The following is a 23097-nucleotide window of genomic DNA, read 5'->3' as shown; positions in this document are numbered from 1 at the left end:
AAGAGATTTGAACATGTTTCTTGAACAATTAGAATAAAAATCAGCCCTGCTACAAATTAAATTATGTTCTTGATGGAGCATTTCCTCCAGTTACTAATGATAGTAACGGGGGACAATTAATATGATACGTTATGATGTCTCAAATAAACATCACTGAAAAGTATACTCTACGATCTTGAAGAGATTGTATTCCAAACAGCAAACACCGAACACTATAGGACGGTCTTGGAATCCTCCATTTCAACTTAAAGAAAGCATATCTAGCAAAATTCTTTTGAACCCTCTCAATTCTATCCCTTGAATTATTATAATAAGGATTCCAGACTATGCTGCAATACTCTAGAACCGACCTTACAAAAGAATTATATAGTGATTTTACTGTATAGGGATCTGAAAATTCCCGGGTGTTTCTTTTGATAAAACCAAGCATTTGATTAGCTTTATTAATCATATAGTCGTAGTGAGGTAAAAATGACAAATTCGTATCTAAGATAACTCCTAGGTCTTTCTTTGTTCTCACTCTTTCTAGTTTTATGTGTTTGATGTTATAAACAAACAAAATTGGGTTGTAATTCCTGAAACACGACAAGACTTGACATTTAGAAATATGAAGAAGAAGGCGATTCCGTTAGCATCAATCATCTAATCTTATTAGATCCTTCAAAAGGAGGGAACAATCAGATTCACTGCTTATTTTACGATAAAGTTTTCATCCGCAAAAAGAAGGCAATTCGAATCATTAAATACATTAGGTACTCATATGTCATTTACAAATAACAAAAACAGTAATGGCCCTAAATGACTTCCTTGAGGAACCCCTGATGGAACAATGATGTCATATGAGAACGAGCAATCTATTTTTACTTTTTGAATTCTACCTGTCAAGTATGATTTTAGCCACTTCAATAACGAAGAGTGAATACCTAGGAGCCAATAAAGCTAAGTTTGTCGCAGTTGATTTACCTGAAACAAATCCATGTTGGAAAACTGATATGTGGCTACGAAACAAAACTGACAGTTTGTTACCAACTAGCTTCTCGAATATTTTTGGCATTGCAGAAATTTTACAAATTGGCCTATAATTAGTAATTTGAATCCTATAATGCGTAATTTGAATCCTCTGTGAGTTTGCAATGGTACTCGACTTGTGGTGAAAAGACTTATGCCGTTTCTTCGAATACCAATGATTTCGACTGATCTTCCGTTTAACTTCAAATGATTGAAATTTCCGGTACGCCTTGCGTTCGCAATGACAATGTGGTTTACCAAAGAGCACTTCAATGAAACGGATAATTTGCAGACAAGTATAACGCTTCGATTCAGTATTTATTTTGGATTTGCTTTCATTTTTAACTTAATTACACTTCATTTCTGTAATCGAAATAAATTCATTACTGTTGTGAAATGAAATTTTTCCTTTGCAAATGTAAAACAAAACAAATAATTTTTCTTCATCTCTTAATAACCCGAAACGAAGCTTTCTTTTCTAGTTGTGTATAAGAGTAAAATTTAGGAATCAAGTTATACTTACATAAATAATAAATAAAGGATCATTACGATTAATTATAAAATTAATTTTATTATTAATTTCGTACTTTCTTCAAAAGTAAGAGAAGACTGACTACAGAAATGATCCTGTGAAGTATAGTCTTAATTTTGCTTCGGCAGAACATATACTAAAACTGGAACGGTACAGAGAAGATTAGAATGGCCCCTGCGCAAAGATGACACGCAAAATCGTGAAGCGTTCCACAATGTTATTATTACAAAAATATAAAAACATCTCTTGGCAACCATAAACCAAAAGTATGAACTGATGTACTGCACTATATGGAATAATGGTAATATAGAAGTTGCGAATTACATGCAGCGATTCTGGCACCAGCTTAGCTATAGCAGCAGCAGCTGCCACCATCATCTTCACTAGTCGTATATACGATTACACCGCAACAATTTGAATATATGATGCTTAGCTGCATAATGTACATAAATATATTTTGTTTTCTTCATTTTGGGAATATAATTTGGATTTGTTAATTTAAGCACAAAATAATGGTTATGTTTATAGTTATGGTTATGGTGCACACTCAAGAGCAATAATATTTTATTAACAATAAGTGAACGCGACTCTGATGAGGGGAATTGGTCTGGTGCCTTTCAAAAAATCACTACTTCAGACGTGAAGATGCGCCCGCTATCCACTGCGCCATATCTTCTAACGTTTTAGTCTAAATTTTTGCAGTTTTTTAATGAACTAAAATTGAAAAGAGTATCTACATAATATGAGAAGAAGATGTACAAAACCCCCCTGCATAAGCTTTAATCTAGTGTAGAGTCAGTTTGGTCGGTACGCGGTACGGTACTTGAAATTGTTACAAAATAAAACTGTTTAACACACTTAAATCACGGTACTTGAAGCTAGAAGATGACCCACGATGCTAACACCACCTTTGCTATCATTTTTATTTGTAGGTAATGCGACCAAGTGTATAAAGCGACAAGCAGCACTTGAGCTCAAAGCCTCAAGAAGAAGATACAACATTTCTTGAGAGTGAAAGTACGCCCCTTGCGTTAAAGCGGCCATTTAATTCGGTCTTCGAGTAGCTTGAGTAGGTACGAGTATAAGGTAAGTAAGTGCCTTCCATGTAAGTTGTTCAAGCTAACGTGAAGGCGAACGCGACGCGGGTTCTGTTTATGTCTATTTCTTGTTTAATGCGCCTCATGACGACGATGACGAAGCTATATAATTAATTTAATTGTCGATTAGACTGCATTCGACTTAGCTCAAGCTTAAGCCTGAAACTGAAGAAGAAGAAGTGTTATACAATAATATGGATGGAGTAAGTTGTAGGTTGATGATGATGACAATCCGTTTGGCCTCACAGATAGTGATTGTGATTGGTGATGGTGATGGCGCATACCACCGGCATTGTGATGATGATGACATTGCAGCAGTCGACAAATATTTCAAGTGCCTTTTACTTACCTAAAGCGATACCGATTTTGTATCTCTCAAAGTAAGATACAACGATTTAAAAAAAAAAAACACAAAAAACAAAAACCGATTATAATCTTTTGAAGTGCAATCAATGCAAGAAATTTGCTCTCATTGATGAGTGATGATTGATGATTTGATATAACCTTGGATTTTGGTTTTAGCTTTGCTTTGCTTTATTATAATGAAAGCTACAATCTATAACTACATAAACTTTGTACAATTGGCATGAAATGAAGGCTTTTTCGAAGACAATCAGTTTGATCATCATCATCAGACATTGGTTATAGTTATGATTTCGATCTTTTGTATATCAACCTACATTACATATCTATAAGTGTTTTGAGTACAAATGGTGCAAAAACATGGCTTTGACACAAAAGAAAAATGTTTAAGTTTTGTCTTGAGAAGGGTTTCTTTTCTGTGATACTTGATCTTTATTGTTATGCTTGTATTTTCATGATATAAATGATCTCAATATTCTTCAAGATCGTATGTTGAGTAATTATAATCGTGATGAAATGTTGGGGATAGGTGGTCTTAAAATTACCTACTTTTTTTTACCAAATGTGTTTACGACTTCTGGCATTGTTTTTCTTTCAGCAATTTAAAGCATGTAATTGCGCAGTAATAATATTCAAACGGTGCGAATGCAAGGTCATGCTAGACTAACGCAAATGCTTAAAACGTGCAATAAAGTTGCACTGCCTAAGATGTTTTAGCTTAATTTTAAAATGATCTGACGAAGTAATATCGATACATTTAGATGAAGTGATGACTTTTTCTAAAAATTAAAGATTCTGTTTATTGAATTCTTAGTATGGAAATTAGTAAATTTCTCAAGAAAGCAATTCGTCATATAACAGCTTAGTAAGCTTAATTAAATTTATAAACGAACATTGTCCGCTAATTACTTGCTTACTTTCTTACATAAGTTGGTACTAAAATCTTTTATGAAGTGGGGCCTTACCCAATAAATTCTCGGTCTCTAACAAGATTTCTCCAAATGCAAAATCCAAGTTGGTTGCGGTCACTTTCAACTCGTGCGTGTCCTGTGCGTGTTTTTTTTTTGTGTTGTCCTCTAGGCGTGGATTTGAAGACATTTCTGTCTTATAAAGCAACACTATCTTATAAAGCAACACTCTGCTAGCTTAAAAGAGAACTTAACTACAAAATCGCATTCTTAGCCGAAAAAATATCTCGTTGTTGGTTGCATTCATCGCAGACCTGGTCGACAAAGTCCTAAACTACTTCAAAGTTACTGGTCGACAAAGTCCTAAACTACTTCAAAGTTACATCTGTGATGGTGACATTTTGACCGAGACGTTTTGCCCTCATTATCCGCTACAATTTATTTTGCCGCAGCTGCCTCAACACTCACAAAAGCCCCATTGCCCTTTTTTAAAATCGAAAGGTTCGGTCAAGCTCCATGGAGCAGGGCGAATTCTCCCTTGTCATCTTGCATGATAGAGAAAGTATAATATGTTGCAAAACAATGTTTGCATAATGGAATTGAGCATTACTTGCATATTGTTTTGGTGGGCGTTTGTTGTCTAGACTTCGCACAATTTAAGCAACGGTGGTGGAAGTGCCCTCGATTGGCAAATGTCGAGACCTTACTCCTCCCGTTGGCTGACGACCTCGAAGGTCCGACCTTCGTACCGGTGTTTTTTGAGTCCTCGGCAACCACTGTTGCCATCATTATCAGCCGATAAAATATCTTCTTCCACCATTTATCAGATGTTCGGTCGTATACATAGAGGCCGCTTATTTGATCTGCCAGATCAACGCCTCCCATTATCTCTCTATAAAACTTAATCATTTTCGGGCAAGGAACTTTAATATTTTCACCAGTTTTTGTAACAACTTCCATATCATTGTTTTGACAGTTGATAAGCACTTGAACCTCTTTGGTATCTTGCCATTTCAGGCATAAAACCCACCAATATCCAATAGGTTCCAATAATTTGACCGATGATGTAAAAAAGTGGTCAATACATACATTTGCATCTACTTCATTTATCGTGCTAGCCAATTTATTAACGACTCTCTCGACCAATGTTCCCTCAAGTGCTTCTAACTCTTTCCACTATAAATATTGAAATCATACCCAGTTAGGGCATTGCATTTGAATTTAGTCATTGACTTGTCGATGCTCTGATAAGCGCAAGATGCAAGATGCAAGATAACGTTTTGAAAGTTTTTTTTTTTCAAGCATTCAACTAGATCATTGACATAGTAAGTTTTACATTAGTCAGCTGGCTTTTTGGGTGGCGTGAAATACATTTTCGGGAGTTATTGCATTTTTTCCAGGTTTCCCAATAATCCTTTAGGCTTGGCACCCGGCTGTGGCACATTGTAAACATACAACAAATGATTACTTTTATTTCATCAGCGTTGGTTGGAAATATATAAGCGTTCGTTTGTGCATTGTGAAAAATATGTAGAGAGGTCTTGGCCAAAGTTTGAGGAAAATTTGAAGGAGTGAGAACGATCGGTGAATGGTCTGTGATATATTACATGGTAGTGAAGGAAAGATTGTTTTTTTTTTTTGGAAAAAATACACCGTTGACTATAGTCCAAATTACATCCTCAGCTTGTGTATCACCTGTAGAACCGGTTTCACGAGATTCTTATTACCGATTTCAGGAACAGATATCTCTTCATTTGAATGTTCTCCAGAGGTTCTGTTTGGGATCCATTACTTGGATCTTGTCGAAACAATTCGTTACTATCAGAAGAAAAGTCTGCTCCACCCGAATTTTTCCCTTCATCATTCAATAGTCTTTACTTTCAATTTCTTCGTGGTAGTATAATGCAGTAGCCAAAAATTCCGAACGGTTTTGTACCAACATGCAGGACGAATGGTACACTATTGTACCATCCACTTTTATTTGATGATTATTTTTCTATTTTGATCAAAATAACTTACCTTTCATAATATTATCACACTTTTTAAATTTATGATGTATGTAATAACAGTTTTTACCCAAAACTATAAAAAAAAGAACACAAGCTCGAGATTGTGGGCTTAAGTCTGAGTAAAAACTTTGGATTAAAATAATATTTTGCTCTCAAAATTCTCACGGACGACCTGGTACAAACTTTGATTATGGGGGCCCTGTGAAATTTTAGACATGTTTGAACTTTAGATGGTAAGAAAGGGATAATGAACAAAATTATTTATCGATAAGTGATTCCGAAAAGTATTCGAAGTCATGAAATCAATACAATGTAAAAACCCTTAAAACAATTTCAGTCGATTTTCAAAATTCGATTTTGATTTCAGTTCACTTGATTTTGGGACCAAAGCTGATAATTTGCTTTTAAACGAATCTATACGGTACCCAAAAAGGGAAAACTTATACACCTTCTACGCCTGAGGAATTTCAACGCAGTTACAAAGTGTGTATTGAGTGTTCTGAGTCTGGATATTGTTTAGATTTTTAAATATACACTGGAAAAGAAGTTATTAAATAAAAATTAATCCCACTGGAAAGGTTGTTAGTCAATTTTTCAAAAACATAAAATTTAAATATAATAGAGTATTCTTTGATAATTATTTTAAATAATTTCAATTTATTCTTTATAAATCGATTTGCGAAAAGTCGATATATTGGCATGTTAGACTGTCAATACAATTCTCAAATATTTACAAAAATTAAGATTAAGGACTAAGCACGGACAAGATGATTACAGGTCCAGTGATACAAAAATCCAGTTCTATAGTGGAAAAGCAAAAATAAAAAACAGTTTATGTTCTTAAACTAACTATTTACATCTCACGAAGACGGATAAATAGAACACAATGGGCACACGACTGAAGTAGCTTGTCTCAAGACTGTGATACAGTACAACGGTTGTGGTATGCCATCGACAGAATGTCCCGCAAGTAGTGGCGTCATTTTTTTTCCATGTTTCGGAATATTTTTTTTTTTTAATTCTACGCGCACTCAAGGGAATATGAATACCCTTATAATGATTATAAACAGTGCGAGTAATTAGGAAGTGAGGATAGGATTTGAAAGGAGATACCGCTGCACATTGGTTTTGAATGCCTGCTCATTGTAATGAGTGGGAAATATTGAGTCTGGTAGAGCATTCCACATTCGTGTAGTGCGAGTAAAAAAAGAATCTCTGAACTTAACAGTACGGCCGAAATTGGGCTCAAGGGTAAACTGATGGGCATTCCTAAAAGAACGAGTATTACGGTTGAATTGTTTGAGGGGAGGAATGCAACTGGCTATTTCATTAGAGCATTGCTTACGGAAGTAGCGATAGAATAATGAGAGACATGAAACCTTACGACAGTGCTCGAGAGATGCAAAAGTTTCAGTTATACAATGGTCACCTATCATTTTTACAGCCCTCTTTTGAATTCTGTCCAAGAGACTTAAGTGGGTTATAGGAGCACCTGCCCAAATATGGGAATTGTACTCAAGTTTTGGACGAATATAGGCAGATCAGAAGGGGTAAAAAACTTCTTGCATAGTCGGAGAAAACCTAAACACTTAGCAGCATTTTTGGCGATGTCAAATATGTGATCACTCTACAACAAGTGGTTTGTAATGCACATACCTAGGACTGATAGCTGTTCAGTCTCCTCGATGCAAGTACCACTCATGGATAGTGGCATTGGGGTAGGGTTACGCTTTTGCGACAGTAGACAGCATTGAGTTTTCGAAGCATTAAATTCTACACGGTTTTTGATTCCCCATTGAACAATGCTGTCAAGATCTGAATTTAATGAGCTTATCATACGCTGCCGTTGGTAGTCCACATCCGAAGAACAAGGATGAGAATCTAAAAATGAATATGAAAAGCTGAGGGTACTGTCATCCGCTAAACAATTTAGTGGTTAGAAGTTTCAGACAAAAGATCATTTATAAAAATGAGGAAGAGCGTTGGAGACAAAACGGAGCCCTGGGGCACAAGAGCGTTTATTTTGTGAATATCAGATTTTAACCCGTCCAATACTACTTGAATTGAACGGTCCGAAAGGTAATTTCTAAACCAACGAAGAAGGGATTCATCAATACCAAATGTACGCATTTTCGATAAAAGAGCTTGATGCCAAACTCTATCAAATGCTTTTGAAATATCAAGTGCAATAATAAGATTTGTTCCACTGTTCGGTGAGATAAACCACAAGATCACCAGTGGACCTATTGCAACGAAAGTCATAGTGAACTCCTCGGAAACATACTCGCCATCCTATTCATACGCCACATTGTTCTCGTACATTTCTTTTAATAGAACTACTTTTTTTGAAGATATTTATATTTTATATAGCTTATAAAAGAGTACTTCACGTGCGATTGTATTAAAAGCTGAACGAAAATCGACGAAAAAAGCATACAGTTTTTTTTCCTTCGTTTGAAGCTTTCAGCAATATTAAAGAGGGAGAATTATTGATCTAAGGCGTAGTAGTTTCTCCTAAACCCAACTTGAAATTTGCATAGTATTTCCTTGTTATTTACCCACTGCGTTAACCTAATAAAAAACAGAGCACAAAATAGCTTCGCCGATGTATTCAAAAACGAGATGCCTCTGTAATTTTCAGGATTATCGTATGATCCTTTTTTGTGCAATGGATATATAATTGCCCTTTTAAAACTTGCAGGAACAGTTATCAATTAATAAAACCTCGATAGGAAACATCAACAAAAAGTTTGTAAAACTAAATATTATATTGGTAAGGACACAAAATATAAATAAGAACGGAACGTTTTGTTTATAAGTATCATGTCATTTAAGTAACATAAACGATAATTTTCATGAATTCTTCTAAAAAAAAACAGAAAACAAATTTGTTTCAAATAGCTTGAGTTATGCATTGAAATTTGTTTACTGTAGGTTTACTACAAATGTATCTGAAATTTTGTTTATGAAATATTTCACTGTGCATTATGAAATACCAACTTAAACAAAATAGTCAGTTAAATATTTTAAATTAAAAAAACAATCAGAATATTTTGAATTCTACTAGTAAAATAAGTGGCAGGTTTTGAAAAGTTTACAAAGCATGTTCCCCTTTTGAAATTGTAACAAATAGTTGAAAATTAAAAGTAACTTCAAACCGCCAAATCCAATACTGCTTGATGTTTATTTTAAAGAAAATTAAAAAACTTTTTTAAATAAACCCAAGGTTATAAACTCATATAGCAAATCAAATCTTTACCCTTTACAAATTCAAATCATCAAACGCAAATATGTATTTGTCTTCTTGAACTAGAATGACACGGTTACCTATTTCTTGCCGCAAATGATTTAAAAATTTACTTTGATGTATGTATGTATGTACGTACAGTTTACACCTGTGTAACATCATCAAGGGTTTTGACTTATGAGTGATGTACCATTATAAAACGAAGGCCCTTAAAGAAGAAGGAAGATATTTCTAATATAATAATTAATGTGATATGTGACCTTCCTGCTATCAAAATTCTTTTATATATTTAACATTATTTCGATTAGGTGTTAGGCAATAAACAATATCGTCTAAATGAACAATATTATGTTTTTTCCTTATGACATATTGGTTTTTCGTCACGAATTCCAATGGTCAATGTCAAAATGTCGTTGTTACCAAAAGTAAAAGAGTATATTTTTGTGCTTTGAGCTAATTTCTTTTCATTTTTAAACCACAAACCAAATAATTAAACAAAAAAGATTTATGAAGGGAGATAACATAAAAACTTGCATAGTTACTATTACTATAATTAATTAATCGCATGATTAAAATAAGTTTGTTGTTTACACATAAAGAGGGTATTAAAATTCCTACTTAAAAACAAAAACCATTAAAAGGACAGTTAAGGTAACAATTGTAATCTTAGTTGTAACTTTAATCACCTCTTCATAAAAGACTTATCTCGTATTATCACATAGTGTTGATAGTTATATCGTTTTTGTGGGGATATAGAAAATGTTCGCAATATAAAAAAGCTGATAATTTCGGAAGTGAGAATTCATGACATAAAACAATATTTACGTGAGAGGAGAACAAGAAGAACGGACTATCAAGAACTTAGTAAAAATAAATACGAAATCGGTCAATGAACCCATTATGTGACCTAAGATATTCCAAATGTAATTTATGTAAGAATTTAAGGGTCAAAGTCAGAATGTGGGACACTTTTGGGTATATTTCTTGTCAATGGAACGAAAACTGACAACAAAACAGTGCAGTCGTTTGAAAACTTAAGCTCTTAATTGAGGTGGAGAATAAATACCATCAAGTCTGTCTACCTATACCCGTGACGAAGATGGCACTCAAAGGCCTGAACAAAATTGACCTTATTATAGTCGTTTGAAAACTTTTTATACTTTGCACGTAGATAGATTTTAGTTAGCTTATAGAAAAAGTGGAACGGAAAGAAGTCTTAGAGTGTATCAAAAAAGACTTTTCATGAGATTTATTTTTACAACATATTTTGTTTAACACGAGAATTAACAATAATTTTGTTTGGGAAAAAAAGAAAGCTTTTTGGAATGTATTCTACGAACATCTTGACTTTATAAGATTCAATTAAACAATATTTCCTTTTTGTTAATAGTTCAATCGCTTCTCTATTTTTTTGCAACGGAAAACTGTCTCCTAAGTTTGGTTGATTTTGGTAGAATGCATGTCTCGACAGTTTCTAGAATAGTTTCTAAGGTGTCAAAAGCAATTGCTAGACTTTCAAACGGTTATATAACATTTCCTAAATGCTCAGCTGGTATTTCAAGAAAAAAACGAGATTTTCATAAAATAGAGTCGTTTGCAAATCAAGTCTCCTGTTAATTATGATTAAAAGATTGAATGTAAATATGATGATGTCCTGTCTTAATGCTTGTTACATTTAGGTGGTGTCGATGGAAAAGTTGTTGGAGATATAAAAAGTTATTCCTGCGTAAATAATATTTACAAATATTGCAAATGTCAAGATACCCATGTATCAACATCTGATGCAAACATTTTCAATAATTGGAGACACAGACAAATGCAAACACAGAACTTTTCCTCTTAGAAAGGTTTCATTCAAATTTGGTTTTGTGGAGGAACTATGTGATTCGGTTTGTCCTTAAAAATCTTATTTGATGACACCACTTTTTTATCCAAGAAGTTCAGCAGAGCAATTTTTTTGAGGTGTAATCGAAAAATCTTTTGGGATTTTTAAAAGAATATTTTGTAAGTACTGGATTCTCAAAAATTAAGACATGTGCGTTAGACAATATGATGATGGCGCTCCTTGATGTTTTGATTTCAGTGAAGAAGATCTGGGTTGTTACTGATGGATACATAAATACATGCTGAAAAATCTCCCTAAACCAAAAACTTAGCTTGAACTTGGTTATGCAAAAAAAAACTTTAAATAGCTATTTTACAATGATTTAAGCATTATTGAAAATCCCGAGATATATTTAGAATACAAATATTAAAAATTCCAACTAAAAAAACATATTTTATATAAGTCTTCTTATTTCTCTCAATATCACACATCTTAGTCGGAACATGCACGAAAGTTGTTCAATGGTATATTTGTAGTGAAAGTAGTTTCTTTCCCGAGGATCGTAGTCTAGTCTACTGTAAATCGGCTGTACTGCTCGGCTAGTTTTATTCAGTTTTTTAATTATCCACTTCGGTATTGGATTGTTTGAAAAACTACTCTTTTTGGGAGATGTGTGTTGAGTGTTTTTATAAAAAAAGGCGATCGACCTGTTTTCAACATGATCATGTAGTTTGGCGTATTTAAAAGGAAGGTGAATAATTCGTTGTATGTAAAATCTGAGTATTTTTTTCACTTGCACCGCATAAAACATAACTGATTTCGATACAGATTCGAAGAACCTGGTATGCGGAATTTCGTGATTATTAAAGCATTGTTCCCATGCAACATTTTATGCTGTTTTTGCCTTGACAAGCTTGTCAGTGAGATCTTTTTCCATGCTAATTTTTTTTGTAAATCAGACTCTTAGTTACTTGTATTCTTTCACCATTATAGCGCCATTACTTACCCACTCCCACACGATCTTCCTTCGCTATTCAAAAAACCCATCACTTTGGACTTATTTGAATTTACGACTAGCTTCTAGCTGTTATAATATTTAGCAAACTTATTTATCATTAGCTGAATTGAAGGGACTGCGAGGTATACGCTAGCAGGACAATGTCGTCAGCGAAAAGAAGAGCTTTAACGTTAACGCCTGCGTACTCGATTTCTGCTGGTAATGCTTTGACTATATCTTCAATGAAGAGTGCAAACAAGCTTGGACTGAGTGTAAAGCCCTGTCTAATTCCTTATTTCGTTTGGAACCACTTTGATAAGTATTGGCCATTAAAAACTGATGCTTCGGTTGTTTTTTTTTTATTGAGATATATTTAATCAGTTTTCAGTTATAATAGTATTCAGTTTTGCTCGACTTAACTCTACAATGCATACTGTTCCATATCTGGTACAGACAAAACAAACAAGTCTCCTGATTATTTAAAGATACATAGCGACATCTATTGACCGACGGAATATTTTTTAAGCTCTTAGCACCGGTTTACTAGGAGCTGCATGGACGAAGAAGAAGAGGAAACAATCTCTCATCTCCTATGCACTTGCCCTGCTCTTTCACTCAGATGCAAACTTCATATGGGGGACTACTCTTTTGATAATCCCAGTAAACTAGCTAAAAAGGATATCAAATATCTTCTTCGCTTTATAAAAAGCTCAAAATGGTTCGACTAGTTAGAAGTAATTCTCTAGATTCATGTGGTATCACAACGGGCCTTTCTCTTGGCCTAAGTATGTGAATTTTTAATCCGCAGCCACGTTAACCTCACCTAACCTAACCGGTTTACTATTACTAATGACAAATGTATGCACTAGATGGCGCAAGCTGTCGATTGATATTGTTTCGTACAGAAGTTTAACGATCGACTTGAATTCGTGGTTTACAGAAATTGAAAAATCTAAATAAAATAGTTGTAACAATATTTCTAAGTGAAAAAATATAAGTTAACATTGGAAATTAAGTATACTTAACGAGGAAAGTTATTTTTTAATTATTCCGTTCCAGATATGGTACACCATTAGTTCACTTCTAATAAATAACATATTAGAAGTGAACTAATGCATGGTTGGATTTTATTACAGATAATGGCGAAGAAGGTAATATCTAATGAGTTGATTGAGCAGCATTTAGATATACGGGGAGCGAAGACGGTCTAGACTTTTCTAGTGCGGAAAGTGATGATGACATGGCGTAGTGACTCTATGAGCCTACCAGGCATCCACCATTATCTTCTATTTACTATAGAACTCTCTTCTCCGAAAACCACTCCTCCACCGAAACAGATCCTCAATCCAGAATTTCAGAGCCAAGTACATCATCACGCCAAAGTAGAAGTTCATTCACTATGCCAGTTACCAGAAATCGGATTACAAATAATAATACCGCTGTGCTCCATTGTCTAATATACGGATGCACTGGGAATCTGAGTTAGGTATACCTTTAGTAAGAGAGACTATGACCGTGAATCATTTTGAGAAGATAAGACAGTTCCTGCACTTCAAGGACAATTTCTTTCAAGTACCATCATGTCATCCAAGACATGATCGCCTACATAAAATAAGGCTAAAAAAGAAATACCAAACTATACCTAAGAGGGAGACTTTATCAGTGGACGAACAGATGTATGCGCAACGAAAGCTGCAAATTTCCTACGTCAATATCTTCCCAACAAACCGCATAAATAGCTTCTCGTGCTATTTGACGATAGAGGCATAGCGTACGACTTCGAGATATACTCTGGAATGGAAAATAATTCTGAATTGTGATATTATGCTAATGAGCCTGACTTGGGTGCAAGTAGTAATATAGTAGTCCGCCTAGCATGAACTATCCCGAGATACCAACAATATAAATAATTTTTCGATTAATACTACACTTCAGCTGAACTTATTTCTTTCCTTTCGAAACAAGGTATCCAGTCACTGGGAACGGTCAACAAAAGTCGACTAGGCAAAGATTTGAAAATCCCATTCCTAAAAGACCTGAAGAGTACTAAAACAGAACGAGGGCATTCAGAAGAATGGGTAGCTGATGTAGAAGGCACGGAAGTTGGCACAGTGAAGTGGTATGATAATAAGCGTGTTGTTTTGTCGTCGTCCTTTGTAGGCCAACAGCCCATTGAAAAGGTTAGCCGATATTGCTAAAAACACAAAAAATATATTGAAGTGGATTGTCCCAAAATAGTAAAAATCTATAATAAGCATAGGGGGGAGTGGATTTATTGGACTCTTTTCTTTGGAAGTACAAAATAAAAATGCGCACTAAAAAATGGTATCTGCGTTTGTTTTAGCATTTTCTAGACATGGCCACCATAAATAGCTGGCTACTGCACAAGAGGGTGGGAGAGCAAAGGAATGAACCAACTGTGATTAAATAAAAAGATTTTAAACTGGAAATCGCTAAAAGTCTTTGTATGTGTGGTCCATCGTTTCAAAGAAAAAGAGGAAGACCGTCTTCTGTCATAGAAGACATGATTGAGAAGAAGAATAAATGAAATGCAGCAATCCTTCCCCCCTCGAGATGTCAGATTGGACAAATTTGAACGGGGAAAAAGGGGTGTACAGAACATATATATATTGTAGAAGTTCTGTTAGTGAAAAAGTTTAATATCAACTTAATGAGCCAATTCGGAAAATTCAGTTGGATGAGTTTAAAAATAAGACCAAAGTGCCAAAGCAAATCAACCGCTTTTTCAAGGTCATATCCAAGTACACTGTACACGTTTCCTAAGATTGTGAACTACTTTATCTTGAAAAAGAGGCAATGCATTGTCAGTGGAGTTGCCTTTTTTAAAACCAAATTGTTTTCTTGGAATGATGTATTCATCTTCACAGAACGTGTTTAAGGGGTTAGCCAGCACCCGTTCAAAAAGCTTACCGATGTTTGAGAGAAGCGAGATCGGTCGAAAGCTGTCAACCTCTCGACTTGCCTTATTCTTTGATATTGGTAAGATCTTTTGCCTATTTCCATGATGTCGGAAAATAACCATTATTAATGCACTGGTTAAAAACAATTGATAACACCGTGTCCAGAGAGAACGGGCATTTTTTAAAATAAAATTTGAAATGTTATAAATGCCTGATGACTTTTTACTATTGAACGATGATCTATAGACATTGACAATGTTTGGAGAAGTGAACGGTAATGTTTCTGGGGAACGGGCGATGTTATTTGATGAAAATGTTGTCAAATTTTCAGATTCGGTTTCTCTAAACAAATTAACCGTGGAGATCACTCCATATTCAAAATGTTGGGTCATCTGTTGCTATTTCGGAATAATTAGTGGAGTAACAGTTCTTAAATGCTTGGACTGCATGTCGACAAGTTCTTCCCCGTTGTATACATTTTGAAACACTGTATCAAACTTAAGCGAGATTCCTGTCTGGAAAAGCTTTTGAAATACGTCATTGTGAAGGGAGAGAGAAACACCGGCTTCTTAGATGGAAAAAAAGGAAGCATCAGAAGCGCGCGATCGAGGAGATAGAGGGATGTCACAACAGGAACGAGGTTCGTAAATTTTACCAAAAGGTAAAAAAAACCTCCCAAGGGTACCAGCCACGAACCGAAGCCTGTAAAGACGACCAGGGGAACATCGTAGTAGAACCGCAGTCGATGCTGAGAAAATGGAAAGATCACTTCTCCGAATTCCGCTGTAAGGGAGATAGAACCACTAAAACTCGGCGACGCAGATCAACAATCCCGTCTACCCGACCTTGACGAAGTGAAGATAGCTATATCTAAACTGAAGTCAAACAAAGCTGCTGAGGCTGACGGCATCGCTGCCGAACTATTCAAGGCAGCAGGCGATGACTTGGTACGGAGCATGCACCAACTCATCTGCAAAATATGGTCTGAAGAAAGCATGATGATGAGTGGAATCTCAGCATAGTGTGCCCGATACATAAGAAAGGAGACCCTCTAAACTGCGCCAACTACAGAGGCATCAGTCTCCTTAACATTGCGTATAAGATCCTCTCTGCCGTATTATGTGAACGTCTGAAGCCATTCGTCAACAACCTGATTGGTCCTTATCAGTGTGGCTTCAGACCAGGAAAGTCCATTATCGACCAAATATCCACACTACGGCAGATCTTGGAAAAAACCCATTACTTCAAATCGATACCCACCATCTCTTTATCGATTGTAAGGCCGCGTATGACAGCATCTATAGGGAAGAGCTCTACCGAGCAATGTCTAGTTTTGGCATCCTTTTCAAACTTATCCGTTTGTGCAGAATGAAGATGGAGAATACACGCTGCTCTATCAAGGTCGGAAAAGATCTTACCGATGGATTTGATGTCAAAAAGGTTTTAGACAAGGTGATGCACTGTCATGCGACTTCTTCAACATCGTTCTGGAAAGAATTGTGCAAAACTCAACCGTCAACACTAGAGGCACAATCTTCCAAAGGTCCATCCATTTATTTGGATACGCAGATGATATTGACATAATTGGAAGATCAAAGCGTGATGTCAGTGGAGCGTTTTTGAGCATTCGCGGAAGCGAAGAAGATGGGTTTAGTGATCAATGAGGGCAAGAACAAGTGTATGCTGTCATCAAAAAAGGACACTGAACGATGACGTCTTGGACAAAACGTCACCATGAACAGCTATAACTTTGAGGTAGTTAAGGACTTTGTCTACCTAGGCACCGCTATTAATGCAGACAACGACATCAGCGCTGAAATCAAACGAAGAATAACTCTTGCAAATCGCTGCTTCTTTGGACTTAGAAGGCAATTGAGAAGTAAAGTCCTCTCCCGACTGGATTTTCAATAAAGATTGTGTTTAACATTATTTTCAGGTCTTTCTTGGATGACAATTACCGAATTATCAGTTTAAATTTGTTCGATTCTGAGCCAAGCGTTTTCCTTTTCAAGTAGCGCCACCTGTTTTTTTTATATTTGCGGTAGGTAACTTCTTTTTTTTCTACGCACAATGTAATTGAACAATTCTGTAATTTTGTGAAAAATTGGATTTTTTTTGCTAACCGACATTATTCAATCACAAGACACTTTAAAATGCTAAAATAGGCTTTTACGCATAATAAATTGACATTTGAATAAATTGACTTGAAGTTCGTTAGAATTTAAAATTAGTTGTTTAACTATGTTGAACATACAACTTTTCGTGAAAGTTTTATTTATTAATATATATCACATAGAATTTAAATGGAACTTAGCTATGTATCAGATTTATGTTTTGCAGCAGTAAATGTGTCCAAAGTCTCTAACTTCATGACCTAGGTCTAGGTGATTCGAAAGTCAGCTCTCCACCTACCTGATGCTAGGTCATCTGCTCTTCGTCTCAATACCTATTATTATTTTCTTGTCCGAGAGTTGTAAAAATTATATACTTAAAGTACCTAATCTAAAATTAAACTTAAGAAGGTAAACATTATGTATCTAATTCGCAATTTTAGTTTTACAACTTTTAAGCTTCAGTCTGAGTCTGAGTCTCGGATAATAAATTAAGATGAAGGCAATTTAATAATTCAAAAGGCCGTATCAAATGTTACCTGCCGACCGGACCGTCAAAATAAATTACACTCAAATTTGGCACATTCAAATAAATTTCGTCAGTTTTTCTTTCTTTCGCTCATTAAAAGATGATTTAAAAGAAATATATATAAAATGGGCAGATAAAAGAAGACTTTATGGAACCGTTATACGTGAAGATTCAACAACTTCGTATACCCGGCAACGCCTTTAGGTAAAATTAGCAAAGTGGTAATTTAATTTTTACGTAATACAGCCGATTAATTCGTATAAGAGGCTTTAATATCGGCTTAGTACCTAACCTAACCTATTATCTATATAAAATGGTTAAATGAATTTGAATAAAGACGAGCGGTATGATGCTATCGGCGGTGGCGGCACTGCTTAGTGCTGCTTAAAGAAGCAATTAAAAGTCAACTTTTGTGTGTTGAAGTGGCACTCTTTCAGATTCATAACTTTTAATTTGAAGAAATTCGGTCTAAATTAATATTTTCAAAACCAAAAATGTGTGTTGATCATTTCAAGGTCAAGCATTTGTAAAACCAATTGCTGTGATTTATTTTTGCAGCCATGTTCCACAAAAAATTTTATACCATAATTACTAAGCATAAATTTCGATCAAAAATATCTAAAGAATTGTCTGGGCTATAAAATTGCCTCGAGCTTCTATAACGATTGATTGATTGAAAAGGATGGTATTGAAATATAATTGCATGCATACGGTAACTAATTAAAGAGAGGTTTTGACTATTATGGGAAATTGGAACAAAGGCGGGTTTTTATGGAGTAAAAAATATTTATCTTGCTTTAAATATGTTTTTATTTATTTCTTCATAAGTTTTGTTTTGGACCTTACAACTTGTTTTGTCATATTTAGAATATTAAGCTGCAGTTATTTTTACATAACCATAGTTATTGGGTCTTGGGGAGCAGTCCACTTCCAGTGTTCCCAGGGAATGCAATTTCTCACTGATTGCTGGTATGCTGTGCCATCATCACAGCTGTGCGAAACTGCAGGCTCATTGGGTTCCTCACAAACCCAGTATTTTGTAGGGTCATTATTGTTTTGGAATTTTTGATTGTACTCTCTTGAATCTTCACACGCTGATTGTCCATTATGACCATGAGTGTAATCGGCGGCAATGGTTACAACAAAGAGGCCAAGAACAAATAGAACAATTGCTAAAATGATAAATTATAAACATTATTTAGATAACAATTAATTTACTCGCAAGATGTAAAAATTAAAATTGAAGGTTTACCGAATTTCATTATGATTCAATAGCTGTTTTGAATTATTCGTTTTAAGATGACAAAACTTGATATGTGCTTTTTTAAAAAATTGATCGACCTTTTTATACTTGAAGATAAAATCAGCAATTGATAAGATCTTATCGTGTTTTTTTTTTCTTAACGAACATATCTAAAGACGGTACATCAATAAGATTTTAATTGATAAGAAGTTGTGTTGCGTATATATGAGTATGTTAAAAATTTCGAGGTTTTTCATTTTAGAACAAAATTTGACAAGACCACTCCTTTTTATTGGTTTTTGTTAAGGAAATTAAAGCATTTGCCAGAAAATAATTAAATATTTGTTTCAAAAATGTTATTAGTCTACAAAAAATTAATAGTTTGTTGTTTTCGTCCTTGGTAACCTCATTTCAAACATACCATCACCTTAATTATGAATTTAAGATAATTGATTTCTTGTCCTCGTTAAATTGTTTACTTTTGTTTTATACAATTTTCCTTCTATTAAAACTTACTATAAATAATAAGAACAAATATTTGTATGTTGCATGAGACATGCGACGAATAGAGTGATAATCATTTAGAATTTATTGATAATTGAATTTCGGATCCTTTACTCATAGGATTCTTAAGTCAAATGGAGTTAGAAATCAATTCCTCAATCAAAGGATTTTAAGGTATTTTCTCAGCTATGTTAACCTTTTGTGATTTAATTCTGCAGAAAAATGGTGTTTGGAGTGATAACCATAAAAGGCTAGACCAAGATGAGACTAAAAGCATATTTTTGACACATACATATTCATATATAATACAAATTTAAGCCTCGTCGATTTCTCTGTGTTCTCAGAATAGGTTAAGTTAGGTTAAAGTGGCTGTCAGTAATGGAGTAGGACACTCTTAGGCCAGTTTAATAGCCCTTTGTCATACCACATGAATCTTGATGCTTTCTTTTAAGCTCAATGAAACCAGTTTAAGTCCCTTACGAAACATGAAAGGCAGATTATGCTTATAAGATTTATATCGTCATAGAAGAATTCTCCTGGGCAGTTCTTGCGTTTTAGAGCTAGTGCAGGGTATGTACAGAGAAGGTGAAGAACTGTTTCCTCATCCATACTCCCCTTAAACTGTTCAACCGTAATACTCGCGCTTCTAGGATTGCTTATCAGTCTACCCTCGAGTATAACTTCGGCCGTACTGTCAAATACACAGATTCGTTTTTCAGCCGTACCACGCGAATGTGAAATGCCTTACCACACTCTGTTTATCCTAGTAATTGCAATATTCAGGAATTAAAAACCAATGTGCACCGACATGTCCTTTCAAACCCTCTCTAGTAGTAACATCCCCTCGAGTGTGTGCTTATTATAAAAAAAGAGGGTGGGATGCGACCCACACTGATAACTTCCCATTTCGTCTGTCAATTTGTCTTGCTTAAAAGTTTATAGGTTTTCGAGTTAGGTTAAAAAAGTCGTCCGTTGAATTATTCATAAAAGTTTTAAAATTACCAACAATATTTTTCATATCAAGAAATACTTTAGTTTCAAAATCTTGTTTTTATAAATAGATTTTTAGTCGAAAACAAATGTTTAAAAATTTTAGTAGCATTTCTTAAATTTGTGCAAATTGGATAAATGAAATTAATTTGAGAGATATCAAGAACCGAACATCAATTTTTGCGTACTATTTTTGTAGGTTTAATTTTTGTTATGAAAAAACGGACTGTTCAATTTTTATAAAAAAATAGCTACTGAATATCGAAAACATACAATATTTTTGATTTTTAAAAAAGCTTTTCGATTCGAAAGTAAATTTTTACCAAGTTTTAGTATTGTTTTTTTGTTAGTTTATTATTTTTTTTAAATAGATTTTAATCAAAATTTAACTGAGTGTTGATAACAATTTAAAAAAAAAAATAAAAGTAGTGCAGGTCAAACCGCCAACACCATAGACTTGTTTCTTACTTCTGATCCTAATAAATACACAATCAGTGTATGACCACCTCTAAGCACATCGGATCATTGTATCTATTTGTAAATCTGTCATGTGTAAAAAACCCAGTTAAAGAAAAAACTCCTATGAGAACCGTTTGGCAATATGAGAAAGCCAACTGGGACGGTCTCAATGAATTCTTCAGGAACTTTAACTGGTCACTATGTTTCCTCGATAGTGACGTGGATTCCAGCGCAGATATGGTTAAAATTTAATTCTTTGTGGAATGAGAAATTTTATTTCTAATAGGGTAAAATTTATCAAACCTAAAGAGAACTCATGGTTAAATTCGAGCTGTAAAGAGGATATTAGGATCAAAAATGTAAGTTTCCGAAATAACAAAGCCAATCCAACTGAGGAAAACTGGAATAAGTTCAAACTAGCTAGAAAGACTTGTAACGGCCACATTGGACGAACCAAATTTTTGCATGACCAAAAATTAAGGCAATAAATACTGCAATGTCCCAAAGGTAGTAAACATTTCTGGTCATTTGTAAAAAACGTACGAAACACCACGTCATCCTCGGTTCCAACGCTTGTCCACAATGACACTCCCTATGTAAGCTCGATCGATAAATCCGATTTGCTTGCAGAACAGCTTGCTGTTAATTCAACGCTACCGGAGAGTGTCATGAGTCCTCCTGTTCTTGAGAGCGTAAACTATGGGACGAATCTTCTTAGGCACTCGTGCAGTTGTAAGACTACTGAGATACTATCAGGGCCAGCGGATTGTGTATGTCAAACAAATCCGCTGGCCCTGATAGTATCTCCCCAATTGTTCTGAAGTGGTGATCTTCATCGCTGGCAAAACCACTGCGTAAGCTTTTCCATCTTTTCTACTTTACAGGTCTCTTTCCGAACGTATGGAAAACAGCATTTGTACAGCCTGTCCCTAAAAAAGGCGAATCATCCTCCCCTCTAACTATCGGAGAATAGCACTCACGTCCCTTCTTTCCAAGTTAATGGAAACGCTGATTAATTATCAGCTTAAGAAATATCTTGAAGAACGGAAGCTTTTTAATGACCGGCAGTATGGCTTTCGTAGAAATAGGTCCACTGGTGATCTCATGGTTTATCTCACCGAACAGTGAAACAAATCTTTCCATCGTTTAGGAGAAAGTAAGCACATGATAATTCAAAAGCATTTTTATTATTATTATTTATTAATATCATATATCTCCTAACAATTTTTAGATATCTTATTTCTAATTTAATAATATATGTATTTTGTACAATTAATTAGAGGGAAGAGGTTGTAGCATTTGAATTTTAAGTTAAAATTGAATTAATGCCACATTTACAAATTTTTATATTGTGTGGTGGACAGATTATAAATAACGAATATGATTAAAGAACAGAAACAGAGAAAAAAGTTTTTTATGAAATGATCACTATGATTGATTTGAACTGCATAAATAAAATTTTAATTATTATATACGTAAATAAACAAAGGGAATAAATATTATCAAATGACGTAGTTTAACAAAGATTTAATGTTATAAGTATCGAAATTAAGAAGCCATAATTTAACTGATTTTAAGAACTGTGGACGGTTTCTAATGCTTCGTAATTCAGCTGGAAGACTGTTGTATAATTTGCGAGACACAATAGTGTAAGAATTCCTAAAAAGTGTAGTTCGAAAAATGTTTAATCGTACCGAGTTAGAATTTCTCATATTATATGTATTACTCATAGGGCTTTCCAAATAATCACTCCTCATAAAAAATATTTTCAAAACCTTAAAATAAAACAATTGTCTTACTGGTAGAATACCTGTTTGTCTAAATAAATCTGCAGAGTGAGTGAGGCGAGCAGCGTTGCATATTTTTGTTAGGACACTTTTTTGAAGAACTGTTAATTGTTGGATTTTGTTTAACCATATTGTAACTTCGAGTGGAAAATACCATAGTAAACCTTTTTTAACGGGGAGAATGAACAATATTATTTTAACCGATAAAAGCATCTTACGGTTGAAAGAAGATATTGCTTAATATCCATAATGTGCTCAGTCCATTTTAAATGTTGGTCAATTTTGACACCTAAATACTTAAAATCTCTCACTATTTCTATATTGAAGCATGTACTGCAGCAGTTTGCTTCAGAATAAAAGGTATTTATTAAATGAGATACTAGACATTTGCTATTGAAGAGTTTAAAACTAGAGCAAGACGTTGCATGGAACAATAATTGTATGTCATTTAGTCCATCATAAGTTTGGATTTGTTACTGACTAAAAGTTTATGGCCCGCAAACCATAGCCTTAATAAATGTACATCATGGTTTATATCCGAAACCAAATTTAATGGACTAAGTGAAT

General features: G+C 34.5%; 1 protein-coding gene, 1 non-coding gene and 1 pseudogene across 2 annotated transcripts; 1 reads left to right on the top strand and 2 right to left on the bottom strand.

Annotated features, from left to right (window-relative positions):
• Positions 1 to 1574: 1574 nt before the first annotated feature.
• On the bottom strand, positions 1575 to 1652 carry LOC129943603 (small nucleolar RNA U3; annotated as a pseudogene).
• A 2-nt stretch (positions 1653 to 1654) lies between these two features.
• On the top strand, positions 1655 to 1759 carry LOC129943622 (U6 spliceosomal RNA). Its single transcript, XR_008781334.1, has one exon. It is a non-coding gene; the product is annotated as a U6 spliceosomal RNA (small nuclear RNA).
• Positions 1760 to 18333: 16574 nt separating this feature from the next.
• On the bottom strand, positions 18334 to 18895 carry LOC129942517 (uncharacterized). Its single transcript, XM_056051498.1, has 2 exons — positions 18800 to 18895; positions 18334 to 18719 (listed from the first exon to the last, which is right to left on the bottom strand). Exons 1-2 carry the CDS (start codon positions 18807 to 18809, stop codon positions 18436 to 18438), a joined length of 294 nt encoding a protein of 97 aa, XP_055907473.1. The 5' UTR covers positions 18810 to 18895; the 3' UTR covers positions 18334 to 18435.
• Between the last annotated feature and the right edge of the window lie 4202 nt (positions 18896 to 23097).

This window comes from Eupeodes corollae, chromosome 1 (genome assembly GCF_945859685.1).
Source record: "Eupeodes corollae chromosome 1, idEupCoro1.1, whole genome shotgun sequence".
NCBI lineage: Eukaryota > Metazoa > Arthropoda > Insecta > Diptera > Syrphidae > Eupeodes > Eupeodes corollae.
This window is presented reverse-complemented; position numbering and strand designations above follow the sequence as displayed.